This window comes from Rhinoraja longicauda, chromosome 27 (assembly GCF_053455715.1).
Source record: "Rhinoraja longicauda isolate Sanriku21f chromosome 27, sRhiLon1.1, whole genome shotgun sequence".
Lineage (NCBI taxonomy): Eukaryota > Metazoa > Chordata > Chondrichthyes > Rajiformes > Arhynchobatidae > Rhinoraja > Rhinoraja longicauda.
This window is the reverse complement of record NC_135979.1, coordinates 1,412,953-1,431,508: the sequence shown is the minus strand read 5'-3', so window position 1 is coordinate 1,431,508 and position 18,556 is coordinate 1,412,953. Positions and strand designations below refer to the sequence as shown.

Genomic DNA, 18,556 nt, shown 5'->3' with positions numbered 1-18,556 from the left:
ACTCCAACACATCCAGAACTCCGCTGCCCGTCTACTCACCCACTCCCCGATCCGTGACCATATCACCCCCGTCCTTTACAAGCTCCACTGGCTCCCCATCCCCCAGAGAATCCAGTACAAAATCCTCCTCATGACTTACAAAGCCCTCCATAACCTGGCCCCATCCTACCTGACTGACCTCCTCCACAGACACACTCCCACCCGTACCCTCCGCTCTGCTGCTGCTAACCTCCTGTCCCCCCCCATCCGGACCAAACTCAGATCCTGGGGGGACAGGGCTTTCTCCATCGCTGCTCCCACCCTCTGGAACTCACTACCCCAAACCGTCAGAGACTCCTCCTCACTCACCACATTCAAAACATCACTGAAGTCTCATCTGTTCACACTGCCTTCAATCACTGACCTCATTTATCTATTTATTTTCTTTTATGTTTTAGTAAACCTTGTAAAGCGTCTTTGAGTGTTAGAAAAGCGCTATATAAATGTAATGCATTATTATTATTATTATTAAAGGCTCAGCGCAAGATGTCAGGATTGCAGCTCTCCAGATACTTTATTGCCCTTACAGTCAAACATATTCATACAGTCAAGAGTAACACAGCATAGAAACAGCCCGGCAACATCAGCCATGATGGTAGTACAATTTGCCCGCGTTTGGCCCATATATCCTTCTAAATCTTTCCTATCCATGTTCCTGTCCAGGAAAAAAAACTGCAGATGCTGGTTAAAATCGAAGGTAGACACAAAATACTGGAGTAACTCAGCGGGTCAGGCAGCATCTCGGGGGAGAAGGAATGGGTGACGTTTCGGGTCGAGACCCTTCTTCAGATTCATGTCGGTGGAGGGGACGGGACCCCTCCTTCTCTCCCGAGATGCTGCCTGACCCGCTGAGGTACACCAGCATTTTGTGTCGACCTTCCATGTTCCTGTCCAAATGTCTTTTAAATGTTGTTATTGTACCGGCCACAAAAACCTCCTCTGGCAGTTCGTTCCATATACCCACCTCCCTGCAGGTTGCCCCTTAGGTTCCTATTAAATCTTTCCCCTCTCCCCTTAAACCTTATGCCCTTTAGTTTTTGATTCCCTTCCCAGGGGAAAATATTTGTGCATTCAATTTATCTCTGCCCATCATGATTTTATGCATCTTTAAGGTCACCCCTCAGTCTCCGATGTTCTAAGGAATAAAGTCCTAGAGTGCTCAATCTCTCCGTACAACTCAGGCCCAGGATTCACAGCAGCATTCTCATAAATCCTCTCTGCACTCCTTACAGTTTAACAGCATCTATCAAACAGCAGGGTGATCAAAGCTGCGCACAATACTCCGGGCATTGTCACCAAATGCAACACAACATCCCAATTCCTATACTCAGTGCCCTGACTGATGAAGACCAATGTATCAAACACTTTCTACATCACCCTGGCTGCCTGTGATGCCATTTTCAGGAATCTATGACATAGAAACATAGAAAATAGGAGCAGGAGTAGGCCATTCGGCCCTTCGAGCCTGCACCGCCATTCAATATGATCATGGCTGATCATCCAACTCAGTATCCCGTACCTGCCTTCTCTCCATACCCCCTGATCCCTTTAGTCACAAGGGCCACATCTAACTCCCTCTTAAATATAGCCAATGAACTGGCCTCAACTATCTTCTGTGGCAGAGAATTCCACAGATTCACCACTCTCTGTGTGAAAAAAAACTTTCTCATCTCGGTCCTAAAAGACTTCCCCCTTATCCTTAAACTGTGACCCCTTGTTCTGGACTTCCCCAACATCGGGAACAATCTTCCTGCATCTAGCCTGTCCAACCCCTTAAGAATTTTGTAAGTTTCTATAAGATCCCCCCTCAATCTTCTAAATTACAGCGAGTACATTACTTGGACTATTAGGTCCCATTGTCCCACCGTTGACTCTGGAAGTCCTAACCTGGTACAAAATGTAAAACCGTACACATATAATACAAAATATTTGTCCTAAATAAACTACAAAATCATGAGGAATTGATCGGGTAGACCCAAAGTCTCTTACAATAAGGGGAATGGAGAACCAGAGGTTTAAGGTGAGGGGGGGAAAAGATTTAAGAGGAACCTGAGGGGTAGCCTTTTCACACATATGGTGGTGGGTGTATGGAACGAGCTGCCGGAGGAGGTAGTTGAGGCACGGACTATCCCAATGTTTAAGAAACATACAAAAAGGTACATGGAAAGGACAGGTTTAGAGGGACATGGGCCAGATGCAGGCAGGTGGGACTAGTGTAGCTGGGACATGTTGGTCGGTATGGGAAAGTTGGGCTGAAGGGCCTGTTTCCACATTGTATGACTTACATCCATAAACATTTTTAAAGTACAACATACTTTAATATAAAGATGCAAATAGCTCAACATTTCCTGGATTAATTTACTGACACAAGACTTGAGATCAATAGATCAATTTTCTTCCGTTTGAGTCAGAAAGCTAACGCTGACGACACTCCCCGTCCTAAACTGTTCCTTCAATCTAGATCATAAAACAACATTGCAGCTTTCCTGAGGACACACTTCCCCTTCTCACATGACGCCACTTGAAACTATATTGAGTAAGCTGACACAAGAGCCAAAGCAAATGGGGCACGCTCAGTCAGTAAAAGAGAAACCACAAGTTGTTAGCAGTGAAAGAATGAAACGGGCCATATACATTACGACGTCCTGGGCAGATGAATAAATACGAGGTAGAACTTGTTATCACATGAAAACATAGACAATAGGTGCAGGAGGAGGCCATTCGGCCCTTCGAGCCAGCACCGCCAATCAATATGATCATGGGTGATCATCCAGAATCAGTACCTCGTTCCTGCTTTCTCCCCATACCCCTTGATTCCGTTAGCCCTAAGAGCTATATCTAACTCTCTCTTGAAACTTAGCCCACAGCCAACAATGGACTATGTAGGAAGGAACTGCAGATCAAAGGTCTCAACCCGAAATGCCAACTATTCCCTTTCTGACCCGCTGAGTTACTCCAGCTGTTTGTGCCAACAATGGACCGTTTCCTTGATCATCGTTACTTTTTCACACATCTTTCATTCATTTGTTCTATATCTCTCTATATCACCATCTATATCTTGTTTCTCTTTCCACTGACTCTCAGTCTGAAGAAGGGTCTCAACCCAAAACATCACCTATTCCTTTCCTCCAGAGATGCTGCCTGATCTGCTGAGTTACTCCAGCTTTTTTGTGTCCAGCACCTGCAGTTCCTTCCAACACACGAGGTATTTAAACTTTAGACTCTATTTAAGTCTTCTCATTGTTGAAGACAGTGAAGGTGCGTTTTTTTAAGAAGGCGGAATGAACTTGATTTAAGACTTAAGGGAATACGAGATAATTTATTCGAATAAAGATTTTAGAAGAAATGGGGATCTTATAGAAACTTACAAAATTCTTAAGGGGTTGGACAGGCTAGATGCAGGAAGATTGTTCCCAATGTTGGGGAAGTCCAGAACAAGGGGTCACAGTTTAAGGATAAGGGGGAAGTCTTTTAGGACCGAGATGAGAACTTTGTTTTCACACAGAGAGTGGTGAATCTGTGGAATTCTCTGCCACAGAAGGTAGTTGAGGCCAGTTCATTGGCTATATTTAAGAGGGAGTTAGATGTGGCCCTTGTGGCTAAAGGGATCAGAGGGTATGGAGAGAAGGCAGGTACAGGATACTGAGTTGGATGATCAGCCATGATCATATTGAATGGCGGTGCAGGCTCGAAGGGCCGAATGGCCTACTCCTGCACTTACTTTCTATGTTTCTATGAAAAAGAAGATTTTATTTTACCAAAGAAACATGCTCTCTGTCATGTTCTGCAGGCAATGACTTACTCAAGCTGCCGAGCTGCCTGATGACATTTGAAAGTGTGCTGTTTGTCACACACTCTAATTCACTCAAGACGCTGCTGGGCAGAGGCTGGCGACACAAGTGTCTCGGTTCAATGTTCCTCGTCACTAAAGGCATTGTCGTCCAAGTTCAGGCACCGTTCAAGATAGAGATCTGGAAATGCAAAAAATATATAATAGCTGAATATTTCAAGTACGACATAGTTTAAAATCACAGATTACAATCGCCGGAATCCTGATTTGTTTTGGGACAGAATTATTCCAACGATCTTCCTTCTGCTAAAAGACAAATTTAAACTTCTATATTCAACATTACTCTACAATTAGGCTCGTTCTAAATGCATCCCACAAAATAATAGTTCTGAAAAACCACATTTCCATTATAGATTCTGTTGTGAGGCAAATGAGAATTCCAATTTACTTAAACTTTATTTAAGCTTTAAGCAACTCATTTCTGTAATACACATCTTCAAAGCGTCTGGAAATGATCGCTGATTCCACAGGCTTACCCTGCCCGAGAGTCCCGCACATGCGCACACTTCAGATTCAAAGTGTTATTTCTGAGCTCACAAGGCTGATGTAGATGCAGTCTTTTACCCTGCGTAAATCAAGAACCAGAGGACAAGGGTTTAAGGTGAGATGGGAAAGATTTCTCCACAGATATAGAAACGTGAGGAGCAACTTTTTCCACAAAGAAGCTGGTGGGTTTTTAGAATTAACTGCCAGAGGAGCTGGTCACGGCGGGTACTATAGCAACATTTAAATTTGTAAATTAAGCGGTTTTGATCAGAAGCTGGAACGAAGAATTCTCTACCAAGCCAATAATGTCAGCAAATTAGGCTGTTCAAACAATCTCTATTATTACAACTGCAATCTCCTTACCAAATCTCAATGCATGCTCACCAAACATGGGATGGGATGAGAATGGCTTGCTTCATGCCAATGGCCAACCGTTGCTACATCAGAATGCTGTACCACCGTTACAATGAATGGCTGGAACGTGCCACAAGATCTCCAAGAATTCAAGTGCTGCAGGGGCCCCACCCGTACAATCCGCATCACACATCGATGCCGGAGAGGCTGGCAAATCTCAGCCCACTACACTGGGCACTGTTCAAGGTTTTATTTAACACAAGTGCTGCCTGATTGCTTACATTTGAGCTGAAATGTCCTCCAATGTACCAGGACCAACATCCAAAATCTGAGTGAATAACAAGTCTTAAAAACTCAAGTTTTATAATTTTACACCTGCAATCATGGACCGGAAGCTAAAGCTTTCAATAGAATTACAGTTCTTCCGGACGAATGCAGAAATTAATCAATTATGTACATATATTGTACAAATGCAAAACATGAAAGCCACTTCAAGGTATCAACTCGAAAACTCTTCTAATGCATGCCTTCGAAATGAGATACAGATGACAGCAAACTGTTGCTATGTAAATAGCTGAGATTATTCTCCAATGAGGATGGCTACATACCACAGCATTTGCACAAGAATTTCTGTAGGAGGCATTTGTCAGGAAAATTCCTATTTTAAGATGACTTTAGACTTTAGAGATACAGCGTGGAAACAGACTCTTTGTCCCACCGAGCCCGCGCCGTTCAGTGATCCCCATAAGTGTACATTACCTGACACACTATGAACAATTTTACAAATTTGCCTGTGCGTCTTTGAAATGTGGGAGGAAACCAGAGCACACAGAAAAAACTCATGCGGTCAGAGTGAGAACGTACAAACTCCGTACAGACAGCACCCATAGTCAGGATCTAACCCAGGTCTCTGGCGCTGTGAGGCAGTAACTCTACCGCTGCGCCACCGTGCTACCCAAAATTCTTTAAAATAGTCTTTAAAAAGGATCACGGATTGATTGAGAAAATTGGATTTTCCAAAAACATTAAGGTGAATGAAATTATCTGACAATCATATTAAGGATCTGGTAGGACTAGCAATAATTATACTGGAGCTGGCATACTGGAGCTGGAGCTGGGTATGTAGGTTAATTTGACTGGGTAAATGTAAAAAATTGTCCCTAGTGTGTGTAGGATAGTGTTAATGTGCGGGGATCGCTGGGCGGCGCGGACTTGGTGGGCCGAAAAGGCCTGTTTCCGCGCTGTATATATATGATATGATATGATATGATGATACACAAGAGTTAAACTCTGTTAAACTCTGTGTTAGTGAGTTCAATGGTACAAGTGCCAATCCTGTGAACTTTGTTTCTATGTACAGATCCCCACCAGTTAACAACGCCCAACCTAACTACAGCTTGCACACACAATCGTGCGTTTGGTAGTGCAGCGAGATTGATTTGCTGAATTCGGCCGAGTTGGAACTCAGTTTAATGCCTGGATTTAACAGTATATTGTCCTCGGTTGGCCAATTTTGGAAAATGTAATTGTATTGGCCATTTCTGACTTGCGAACTGTTTTGGTTACCAACAACCCTCAGGAACAGGACCCTGTTGTAACCTAGGAAGGGCCTGCAGTAGAAACAGACAATAGATATGAACGGACTACTGACCCAACGCATTTCAGCAAGGTGTCTAACATACTGATGCTGCTCAGAAACATTCAGACTATGAGCCCACATTGTCAAAACTGTTCCATTCAATGAACAGGGACTTCCTATCGGAAGCATTGCAGTTCTTCCTGAAGCCTAGTGTGGAAACAGCTGTAACAAATTTGCACAGGCAGTCAAAGTTTGTGAGATAAACATGAATTAAAAATCGCATTTGTCCCAACATATGCCGACAACAATTCAACTTCTGTAAAAGGAGATACCCTATCACTCTCCTGCACGTGGCAATCTGCCCCGGACTATTCATCAAACTGTTCTCCATTTTAAAAAGAATTATTTTATCAGTTAGAATATACATGGAAAATAGTCCACATTTCAGGCCACATGCCACCAACACATCATTCCAAAAGCTATACCTCACGCAAAGGATGGTAGGTGTAGGGACCAAGCTGCCCGAGGTGGTAGGTAAGGCAGGTACTATCGCAATGTTTAAGAAAACATTTAGCTAGGTGCATGGATACGACAGGACTGGAGGGATATGGGACAAACGCAGGCAGGTGGGACTAATGTAGATGGGACATGCTGGCCGGAGTGGGCAAGTTGGGCTGAAGGACCTGTTTCCACACTGTATCACTCTATGACCCTACTGAATATTGTAACAACACATTACCTTTGAATATTCATAAAATGACTAAAAAGCAAATAATACAAGTTTAAATATTAACTCTGCACACAAATTGTTTTAAGATTTATTTTGGTTACTTCAAATTAAACGTATGTAACAAAATGAACTTAAGCCATCACTAGAAGTTAAATAGGTTCATTTTGTGTAGGAAGGAACTGCAGATGCTGATTTGTACTGAAGATAGATACTGATGCAGGACAGGCAGCATCTCTGGAGAGAAGGAATGGGTGATGTTTCGGGTCGAGACCTTTCTTCACACTCTGAAGAAAGGTCTCAACCCAAAACGTCACCCATTCCTTCTCTCCAGGTATTCCATTTTGGTCTATTAAAATCAAAGGTAGACACAAAATGCTGGAGTAACTCAGCAGGTCAGAGAAGGAATGGGTGGCGTCCCCTCCCCTGACATCAGTCTGAAGAAGGGTCTCGACCCGAAACGTCACCCGTTCCTTCTCTCCCGAGATGCTGCCTGGCCTGCTGAGTTACTCCAGCATTTTGTGTCTATCAAGTATCCATTGGTCTGGCCTGAACTTGTCTTGTGCTGGTTCCCTTGCTAATAGCTGTTTACCTTTGTGGGTACATTACATTCATATCAAGTGCATCACTTAAATCAGGTCTTGGAGCTTCTGTCAACATCATTTGAGGCAATTATTTTTAATTCATAGGGCCTTAGGAACGCAATAAGCATTAATTTTCTCAGCAGCTTCAAACATATCAATAATTCCAGGAAATAAGAACAAGAAACAAAGTGCTGGAGGAACTCAGCAGATCAGGCAGCATCTCTGGATGGAATGGACAGATGATACTTTGGGTCAGGACCCTTCTTCAGACCAGGAAGCAACCTAGTCTTCCTGTCTGAGGAAGGGTGCCGATCCAAAAAGTCACCCATTTCTTTTCTCCAAGACACTGTCTGACCCGCTGAGTTACTCCAGCATTTGTTACTATCTTCAGTAATCTGCAGTTCCTTCCTACACAGGAAGCAACCCAGCCCTTTAATTGATGAAATTAAAAAACTACAGCTACTGGAAATCTACTACAAAAACAAAGTGCTGGAAACACCCAGAAAGTTCTGCAATCACAATAATAGACAATAGGTGCAGGAGTAGGCCATTCGGCCCTTCGCGCCAGCACCGCCATTCAATGTGATCATGGCTGATCATTCTCAATCAGTACCCCGTTCCTGCCTTCTCCCCATACCCCTTGACTCCACTATCTTTAAGAGCTCTATCTAACTCTCTCTTGAAAGCATCCAGAGAATTGGGCTCCACTGCATTCTGAGGCAGAGAATTCCACAGATTCACAACTCTCTGGGTGAAAAAGTTCTTCCTCATCTCCGTTCTAAATGACCTCCGCCTTATTCTTAAACTTTGGCCCTGGTTCTGGACTCCCCCAACATCAGGAACATGTTTCCTGCCTCTAGCGTGTCCAATCCCTTAATAATCATATGTTTCAATAAGATCCCCTCTCATCCGTCTAAATTTCAGTGTATACAAGCCCAGTCGCTCCATTCTTTCAACATATGACAGTCCCGCCATCCCTGGAATTAACCTCGTGAACCTACGCTGCACTCCCTCAATAGCAAGAATGTCCTTCCTCAAATTTGGAGATCAAAACTGCACACAATACTCCAGGTGTGGTCTCACTAGGGCCCTATACAACTGCAGAAGGACCTCTTTGCTCCTATACTCAACTCCTCTTGTTATGAAGGCCAACATGCCATTAGCTTTCTTCACTGCCTGCTGTAACCGCATGCTTACTTTCAGTAAATCACGTTAAAGAGTCCCTGCATTCAGATAATAGAAATGATCCTGAGTTTGCAGTTGCCTACCACTAGAATCCTCCATTCTATTCCCACTCTGACCTGTTGTCTGTAGCTTCCTGCATTGTGAAACGAAGGACCAACACTAGCTTGAGGAACAAAGACAATACATCTGTCTGGGCACGTTTCGGCCTTCTCAACTTATATTAAATTCTCCGACTTTAGCCAACTTATTTCGAGAGGGCTGCAATACAAAAGCAAGGATGTAATGCTGAGGCTTTATAAGGCCCTGTCAGACCGCATTTGGATTATTATGAGCAGTTTTGTGCAAAGATCCTAGAGGAACAAGAAGGACCACTCCATTGAAATCGCCTACACTGAAGTGTAGTACGCAAAGGAGCCATCGTAGTAGGCAAAACCCGCCGTTCGCTCTGCCTCTCGCAGTGTAATCAGTGTTTTGGGGAACAGTATGTGTGATGATGCCATTAAAATGCAGAATATATCTCATCTATCAATTCACAGATTTTTGTTATTTTTCTTTTAAAATGTTTCTGCAAGTTTCTGCCCACTAAAATGGCGTCATGACATGCTACGGTTTTTAGGGTCGAGTGGTCTATCTTGTTCCTCTAGTATCTTTGGTTTTGTGCTTCCCACAGCAAGCTCCCATAGCAGCAATACAATATTGGGTAGGTCTATTTTTTAGTATACTGATTGGGGGATGAATATTAACTAGACCATCACCGAATTACAAATATCCAACATATGGACTCTCATACAGATGAACATGCTCCACAATATTAGATTCAGACGTCCGACATTGGTTCATTCCTACACACGGTAGAAATAGTTTCCTCCCTCTCTACTTTTATTAATTGCTTTTTTATCAGTCTTGTGTGCTTTCGATGACTCGTGTCATTAAGTGGGCATTTATTGCAGTTATGGAGTGGTGTGGACCTCTTGTCAGAAAAGTAGTTAGACACACTGAATATACTGGAGTCAGAGAGGAGTGTAGATGGGTAGTTTCAGGTAGGGTGGTCACAACAACAGCAGAAACAACGGACTGCAGATGCTGGTTTACACCAAGGATAGACGAAAAGTGCTTGAGTAACTCAGCAGGTCAGGCAGCATCTCTGGAGAAAAGGATTGGTGATATTTCAGGTTGGGACCCTTCTTCAGACTGAAAGTAGGAGGTGGGGGGTTGAGGTGCTGGAGGCGAGAAAAGACCGAAGCCAATTAACCTGCAAATACCTTTGGAGCGTGGGAGGAAACTGAAGCAATCCCACCTGGTCACGTATGAAGTCCATACAGACAGCATCAATAGTCAGGCTTGAACCTGGATCTATGGCGCTGTGAGGCAGCTCATTTACAGCTGCGCCACTCCACGCAGTATTTACATGACTAAACATGCAGAATGTCGCAACTACACTCAAGAGTGGACACACTGGAGGGTTCATCCCCACTCGGGCATCGTGGGCACAGTTCAGAAATAAGAACTCTGATGTTCATATCTATCTTTCAAAAAGCTAGAGATAAAAATTATAAACAGAGACCAGTGGGGAAGAGAAAAGGAAAGCTCTGTGATAAGATCAAAGATGGAACAGATTAACTGCCAAAAGTCAATGTGAAAACAGAAGTGTGTATGACTGCTTATCCATCAGTGCCTAGTCCGTTCTGAATGCTTTAAATGCTAAAAGGGTGAATTTTATGCAAGGCGTTGGAAGATCAGCTGAACCACTTTTACTTAACATGGTTTTATACAAAGCAAAGGCGGCATTAAATAGCAACAAGCACAAGACAAACTGCTTTTCTTCCATGAAGCACAGCACATTTGACTATTACTTCTTAACCTTTCCTTTTCTCAACAATCCACATCGCTGCACCCCAAATATTATTTTTAAGAGAAAAAAGAGACAAAGTGCTGGAGTAACTCAGCGGGTCAAGCAGCATCTCTGGAGAACATGGGTAGTTGACATTTTAGGTTGCGACCCTTTTTTAGACTGATTATAACAGGGCGAGGGTAAAGAATGCTGGGAGGGCAAAACCTGGTATCAGATGGTTGGACAAAAGGCAGAGATGGAAAGGCAGATGATGCAAGACAAAAGGACTGAAGAGTTGAGAAACATGAAGCAAGAGGAAGAAATATAGATGGAGATGCTGCCCGACCCGTAGACTTACTCCAGCACTTTGTGTCTTTTTTGAAAATCACCATCAGCAGTTCCTAGTTTCTTTATATTTTGAGAGTATATTTTGTACCTAACTATCCTGTAATTTTGCTTCAGTCGGGTAACAGACAAAGTGACCCGACCATCATGGACCTTCAGCTACTCAATACAAATGGTCCAAAATGACATAAACCTTCAGCATTACCCTGCTTGGATTACATGCGACTCCTCTCTCATGCCCATGTGCTTGGACATTTTGTAGAAACAAGAAGCTGGTTTACACCAAAGGACACAAAGTGCTGGGTAACTCAGCAGGCCAGGCTGCATCTCTGGAGAACATGAATAGGCGACATTTTCGGGTCAGGACCCTTCTTCAGAACCAAATACAATTAACATTGTGCAATCTTAAAGATTTACAATAAAATCAGCATGCAGCATTGAAGCCATTTACAGGCAATCAATGTTTAATTGGCTGTGCTTGTTTGTGGAAGGCATGACTCTGCAAAATCGAAGGACTCTTTTGAAAACAAAAACCTAATTTAAAACAGAAGCCAAATAACTGGAATTGCAAAGAACTGAGCTTGCGACATTTCAACTAAGGTGACAAAAAAAACTCAGTGGTTGCTCCCTGGCCACACGATGCACTGCTGCTACTTCCTATGTGCTGCTAAAATGAAGTTCCCTCAATGACAGCCAGTTCCTACATTTGTAGGAAAAAACTGCAGATGCTGGTTTAAATCGAAGGTAGACACAAAATGCTGGAGTAACTCAGCGGGACTGGCAGCATTTCTGGAGAGAAGGAATGGGTGAGGTTTTGGGTCGACACCCTTCGTCAGTTTGAAGAAGCCCAGTTCCTACATTTGCTGTGCAACTCATTATAGAGTTCTGAAGAGTTTCTAATCCCTAGCCAGAATTATAAAGTGCCAAAGCTTTGAAACTAAAAGCATCTAAATGATTTTGAAGTTTTAGTTTGGGTTAAGGCTTATTATTGTCACATAATGAAGTGAAAAGCTTTGTTTTTGCAAGCAGATCAAATACTAAACATGCAATCAAGCCAAACTCAAGTAAGTGAGATAGAGCAAAGGGGGAGATACTCTGACTTAATTGCTAAGATTTTAGGTCACCCGAATTCTGGATGAACACATTCCGGTTTCAAAACCTGCCTTGTGCATTGTAGTTTGACACAAACCTCTAGCAATGAAGTAAAGACCTCTATGTCCTTTCTAACCTACACACAGAGATGAGGAAGAGTACTGCTACCCTCCCCCACACACTTCACTGATCTGAACCAGAAATTCTACTTCCTGTTAGGCGAGTGCAGTCAGTTTGTGTTTGCCCCACCCATCTGCAGTGTTTAAACTCCACTCCTGTACACCATGCTTCACTATGTCAACCACACAGTGATCTTTTGCTCAGGCACATCACCGAGCAAGCCAGAATATTCTGTGGAGGACGACAAGCAAACCAACATGTTGCAGAAAATATTCCGTGAACCTGTGGAATTCATTGCCACAGATGGATTGCCACAGATATCCATCCGCCAATGGATATTTTTAAGACAGAGATAGATTCTTGATCAGTACGGGACAATTTACAATTTTACCAAAGTCACTGAATCTACAAACGTGTACGTTTTGGGAGTGAGGGAGGAAACTAGCACCCAGAGAAAACCCATGAGGTCACAGGGAGAACGTACAAACTCTATACAGACAGCGCCCATAGCCAGGATCAAACTAGAGTCTCTGGTGCTGTAAGGCAGCAAGTCTACCGCTGCGCCTTTGTGCTGCCCTGTGTTTCTGCCTCCTTCACAATCCTTTGGGTTAATAACATTTTAGAATAAATTATGCACCAAGGTTTTGCACTGTAAACAATGCTGTAAGAGCTGTACACAGTTCCAACCAAGGACAATGAGGTTTTCACAACTCGACTATTAATACAGTGCATTCTATTAAACCGAAGATGACACAAAATGCTGGAGTAACTCAGCGGGACAGGCAGCATCTCCGGATAAAGGGAATAAGTGACGTTTTGGGTCGAACCGTCATCCGTTCCTTCTCTCTAGAGATGCTGCCTGTCCCGCTGAGTTACTCCAGCATTTTGTGTCTATCTTCAGTGTAAACCAGCATCTGCAGTTTCTTCTTATACATTCTATCAGACTGTACTTCATGTAAATAGCACCAGCAAAACTCCAGGCAGGGAGCACTGGAGGGCAGGATTGAACCCAGGTCGCTGGAGTTGTGAGGGACTAGCTGGGCCACTGGGATGCCCTGACCTGTCTTAGCTCCAGGTTTTTAATTTTTTACTTGCTGTTGAAGTGAGATTGATGAAAGTGGAAGCGATTCTTAAATAAATAGTAGCAATTAAATCGGTGACCAAAGTGATCTTCCCCCAACTGTGAGATGTGGTATCATACTGGCTAAAGGGGAAATGGAACTTTGACATAATTCTGTGCCAGATCAAGCTGGCTTTTTAGTTTAGGGCCTAGTAACTAAGGAAGTCTCACGCAACCCAAGGAGACATGTAGTTGGCATGGATACCTGTGGTGGTGCTGGAGATGGACAGGTAATCAGTTTACATCCAATAAATATTAATTTCAATTTGTACACAGGAAATTCTGCAGCAAAGTGATAGCAGAAGGAACCAGGATCACAATGCTGACACAAGGAACTGCAGATGCTGGAATCGTGGATGGAATGGGTAGAGGATGTTTTCGGTCCAGCACCCTTCTCTAGTGTAAAGACTAATGATTTTATTTCTCCATGAAGATTGGGAGACAAGTATTAGACAGGCAGTTGACAGGGCGGAACTCTTCAAATGGTACCATGGAACCTTCTGTATCTAATAGAGGATAGATTTCACTCTACCTCTTAAGTAAGCGTTGGCAATAGTACAGCACTCAGTGTTTCCTTGGCTTGGTTTCTGCATTCAATTATTTGTGGTCAATTTGAATCTACAAGCATTTAAGCCACTGAGTCATGCCATTAAACTGTCTCACCTGAAGGACGAACAATCTAACTCACTGCCCTGGCATCTACGATGACTGGTATCTCTCTGATGGCCAAGTAGACAAGGTCGCATTGGGTGAAGCACAGTGTAGGAACAATACTGCAGATGCTGGTTTAAATCAAAGGTGGACACAAAATGCTGGAGTAACTCAGCGGGTCAGGCAGCATCTCTGGAGAATGTGGATAGATGGCATTTCACAGAGTGCTGGAGTAACTCAGCGGGTCAGGCAACATCTGTGGAGAACATGGATAGGTGACGTTTCACAGAGTGCTGGAGTAACTCAGCGGGTCAGGCAGCATCTGTGCAGAACATGGATAAGTGACGTTTCACAGAGTGCTGGAGTAACTCAGCGGGCCAGGCAGCATCTGTGGAGAACATGGATAGGTGACGTTTCAGAGTGCTGGAGTATCTGAAGTGTCTTTTTGGTAAACAAACATCTGTAGTTCTTTGTGTCTACATTTGAAGAAAATAAATAGAATAAAATGTTTAAAAATGTTAAATTCACTAAAACATACCTCAGTCGTTCGCCGTTCTGTTTGCTCAGATCTAACCAGATACAGACTGCCTGGGCACATTTCACACATCACATTCTAGTGCTGTACTACACATTTACACACTCTCCCAAACACTGGCAAAACAGCTGCTCGTACATGCAAGATGCCCATGCGCGCGCACACACACACACACACACACTCAGACTCACACACACCCACAGACCCGTATACACAACCCCCAAAGATACAGAGCATGCACATTTAACTCCATTGATGTTGGATTAGCAGCTGCTGAACAGTCAGGATCTCCGTAACATTTTCATCATTTTCTATTAGAACTTGGAGACATCCAGCTTTCTGCCACCACCTTGACTCATTTCTCAACAATTTATAACATCTCTGAAGCAAAATATCACTCGCTGTGGGAACTCATTAACCAGAGAACAGCACACAATTGGTTCACTGACCAAAGGTTTCACCATTTTGCAACTAAAGTATATTCAACAGTTCAACAGAGCTTTATTTGTCATTCGGTACCAAGGTACCGAACGAAACTACATAGCAGTCACACAAAAAAGAAAAAGAACACAAGACACATGACCCCAACACAAACATCCATCACAGTGACTCCAAACACCCCCTCACTGTGATGGAGGCAACAAAACTTCCACTCTCTTCCCCACGCCCACGGACAGACAGCTCGTCCCCGACCGACCCGCAGTCCTTTTTAGATTCTCACCCTCTTTTCTGTTTGTCCAAGATGTAGATTGGACAAGTTAAACTTAATGACTGACCTGTAAAAAACTCTCTAATTTCTAGCTCCAGTCACGTAAAGGTATGCTGTCAGCTTGTTATCACAAGAGCAACATGCTTGTAGATTGCCACGAACACACCCAAATATGACACAGGTATTGGCCTGTCTATGCAGTCAATTCACAAAACTCACGATCCAACCTTGCAGCAAAACAGTAGATTCCCAATTCGATTTTTTAAATGAGGATGCATAAGGTCAGAAGGAAGTAGGCCATTCAGCCCAACAAGTCTATTCCACCATTCAATCATGACCGATCTATCTCTCCCTCCTAACCCCATTCCCCTGCCTTCTCGCAAATAACCTCTGCCATCTGTACTAATCAAGAATCTATCTATCACTGTCTTAAAAATATCCACTGACTTGGCCTTCACAGCTTTCTGTGGCAAAGAATTCCACCGATTCACCACCCTCTGACTAAAGAAATTTCTCCTCATCTCCTTCCTAAAAGAACATCCTTTAATTCCAAGGCTATGACTTCTAGTCCTGGATTCCCTAGTGGAAACATCCTCTCCACATCCACTCTATCCAAGCCTTTCACTATTCCGCGTAGGAAGGAACTGCAGATGCTGGTTTAAACCGAAGATAGACACAAAAAGCTGGAGTAACACAGCGGGACAGGCAGCATCTCTGGAGAAGGAATGGGCGACGATTCGGGTCGAAACCCTTCTTCTGAAGACCTTTCTCCAGCTTTTTGTGTCTATCTTCCATTCACTATTCTGTCTCTTTCAACGAGGATACAGTTATTCCAAGCTAAAACAAAGCTGCTGTTTACAGTTTTCAAGGCAACACATTGAAGGCTAGAATGAGGTCATGCATTTGCTAAAACATAAACTCAGTTTAAAGCTGTTTTACTTTGAATTCTCTCAGATTTAACTTTAAAGAGCAGCAAGGCAGGCCTTCAAGATGACTTGATCCCTCACAATCCGGAACAAAGTAGTTCCCCTTTCTCAAATTGAGTTCAGTCTGGGAGTTTAAATAGCAACCACAGCTGAATGGACATGTTCCTGCTTCGGCTGAATAGTTTTGTGACATTTCAAATACTGCCGAACTCAGGCAGCAACACCAAAGACCAGACAATCCAATTATTTTAAAATGCTGTTTGAAAGATAGATAGCTGTCCTGAACCTACAGTGGAGTTTCCTGCATTTGCAGCCCATTTATAGAGGGATATTTTGCAGGATTTTATCATGTCCAAGGACTCGAAAGTTGTGAGACTGGAAGAGAAAGTTTCTGAGGGTCTGGATGGGGTATGGAGGATTTGCCGTGGGAGAGGCCCATTGCGATGGTAGGGGAGTGAGTTCCCAAGGGACTGTGTGCACAGTCTTGATCTTGGGTTGTGAGCTCAAGATGTGGGGAGGGGATGGGGTGCAGAGAAGGAGTTGAGGGAGGGGTATGTAACTCGGAGGGGAGGACATGGGGCGGGTGTGGCGGTGGAGATTGGAGCATGGTGCCGGCGAAGAGAATATGAGGGGCAGGGGAGAGAGAGGCAGTTAGGCAAATTAGGGTGAAGCATGCAGTGGGCTGGAGGGGGGTGTGGAGAGAGAGGGTGGTGGAGGGTGAGGGGTGGGGAGGAAAATGGGGGATGGGAGAGGGGGGGATGGGAGAGGGGGGGGATGGGAGAGGGGGGAGAGAGGAGGGGGAGAGTGAGCAGGGAGGGTGGGGGAAGGGAAGGTAGGGTGGGGGAAGGGAGAGTGGGGGAAGGGAGAGTGGGGGAGGGGAGAGTGGGTGGGGGAAGGGAGAGTGGGTGGGGGGAGTAGGGGGAGTGGGGAGAGTAGGGGGAGTGGGGAGAGTAGGGGGGAGGGGAGGGGGAAGGGAGTGGGGGAGGGGGAAGGGAGTGGGGGATGAGAGAGAGGGAGAGTGGGGGAAGGGAGGGGAGAGTGGGGGAAGGGAGGGAGAGTGAAGGGAGGGAGAGTGGGGGAAGGGAGGGGAGGGAGAGTGAAGGGAGGGAGAGTGGGGGAAGGGAGGGGAGGGAGAGTGAAGGGAGGGAGAGTGGGGGAAGGGAGGGGAGAGTGGGGGAAGGGAGGGAGAGTGAAGGGAGGGAGAGTGGGGGAAGGGAGGGGAGAGTGGGGGAAGGGAGGGAGAGTGAAGGGAGGGAGAGTGGGGGAAGGGAGGGGAGAGTGGGGGAAGGGAGGGAGAGTGAAGGGAGGGAGAGTGGGGGAAGGGAGGGGAGGGAGAGTGAAGGGAGGGAGAGTGGGGGAAGGGAGGGGAGAGTGGGGGAAGGGAGGGAGAGTGAAGGGAGGGAGAGTGGGGGAAGGGAGGGGAGAGTGGGGGAAGGGAGGGGAGGGAGAGTGAAGGGAGGGAGAGTGCGGGGAGTGCGGGAAGGGAGGGGGGGAGAGAGAGTGAGGGGGGAGAGTGAGGGGGGGGAGTGAGGGGAGAGAGGAGGGGGGAGAGTGAGGGGGGGAGAGTGAGGGGGGAGAGTGGGGGAAGGGAGGGGAGGGAGAGTGAAGGGAGTGAGAGTGCGGGGAGTGCGGGAAGGGAGGGGGAGTGAGGGGAGAGAGAGTGAGGGGGGAGAGTGAGGGGGGGGGGGGGGATATCACTTAACCAGGAGGGTGGGGCTGGGCCCGGGGCTAGGATGAGGGGGACGGGCCGCGCCCTGAACTCTGAGGGGGCTGGAGTTGGGCCGCGGCTCCTGTCCCCCTCTCTCTCCCTCTCTCCCTCTCTCCCTCTCTCCCTCTCTCCCTCTCTCCCTCTCTCCCTCTCTCCCTCTCTCTCTCTCTCCCTCTCTCCCTCTCTCCCTCTCTCCCTCTCTCCCTCTCTCCCTCTCTCCCTCTCTCTCTCTCTCCCTCCATCCCTCCATCTCCCACTCACCGCCCGCCCGTCGCCGCCATCGCCGTCCACAAGTCCCGCCTCCCCCTAGCAACGCCCACTTCCGCCCCATTAGCTGTCCCGCCCGCCCATCCTCCACCGTCACTTCCGCCCGCCGCCCGGTGACGTCACGGCTGCCCCGGAAGCCGCCATCGCCAGCTGAGGAGGGGGGGGGGGTCCGACAAAACCATCCACTCTCAACCATGGGGGATTTGCCACATCCAGGCAAATCCTATCAATTACATCGACTATAACATCGGGGACAGTGTTTGCGGATGGGTAAAGCGGGAGGTGAGGCAGCTGCGTGGATGGATTACACTGTGGGTGGGACGGTTCCCCCCGTGGTGTGAGTGGCGCGGTCCCAATGTAGCGGCCGGGGATTCCCCTCTGGGTCCCCGCGTAGCGCCCCCTCCTGGTTCATCCAGTCCATTGCCACATGTACTGAGGTACAGTGAAA

At 45.7% G+C, this 18,556-nt stretch overlaps 1 protein-coding gene across 1 annotated transcript in view; it reads right to left on the bottom strand.

Moving 5' to 3' along the window:
* Positions 1-18,160, bottom strand: part of wasf2 (WASP family member 2) — a 35,528-nt gene extending 17,368 nt beyond the window's left edge. Inside the window, exons 1-2 of the mRNA XM_078423183.1 lie at positions 18,103-18,160; positions 3,842-4,010 (exon numbers count right to left, since the gene is read on the bottom strand). Coding sequence (XP_078279309.1) covers positions 3,842-3,974 — 133 coding nt within the window. The 5' untranslated portion in view covers positions 3,975-4,010; positions 18,103-18,160. The remainder of the gene's footprint in view (positions 1-3,841; positions 4,011-18,102) is intronic.
* Positions 18,161-18,556: the final 396 nt, after the last annotated feature.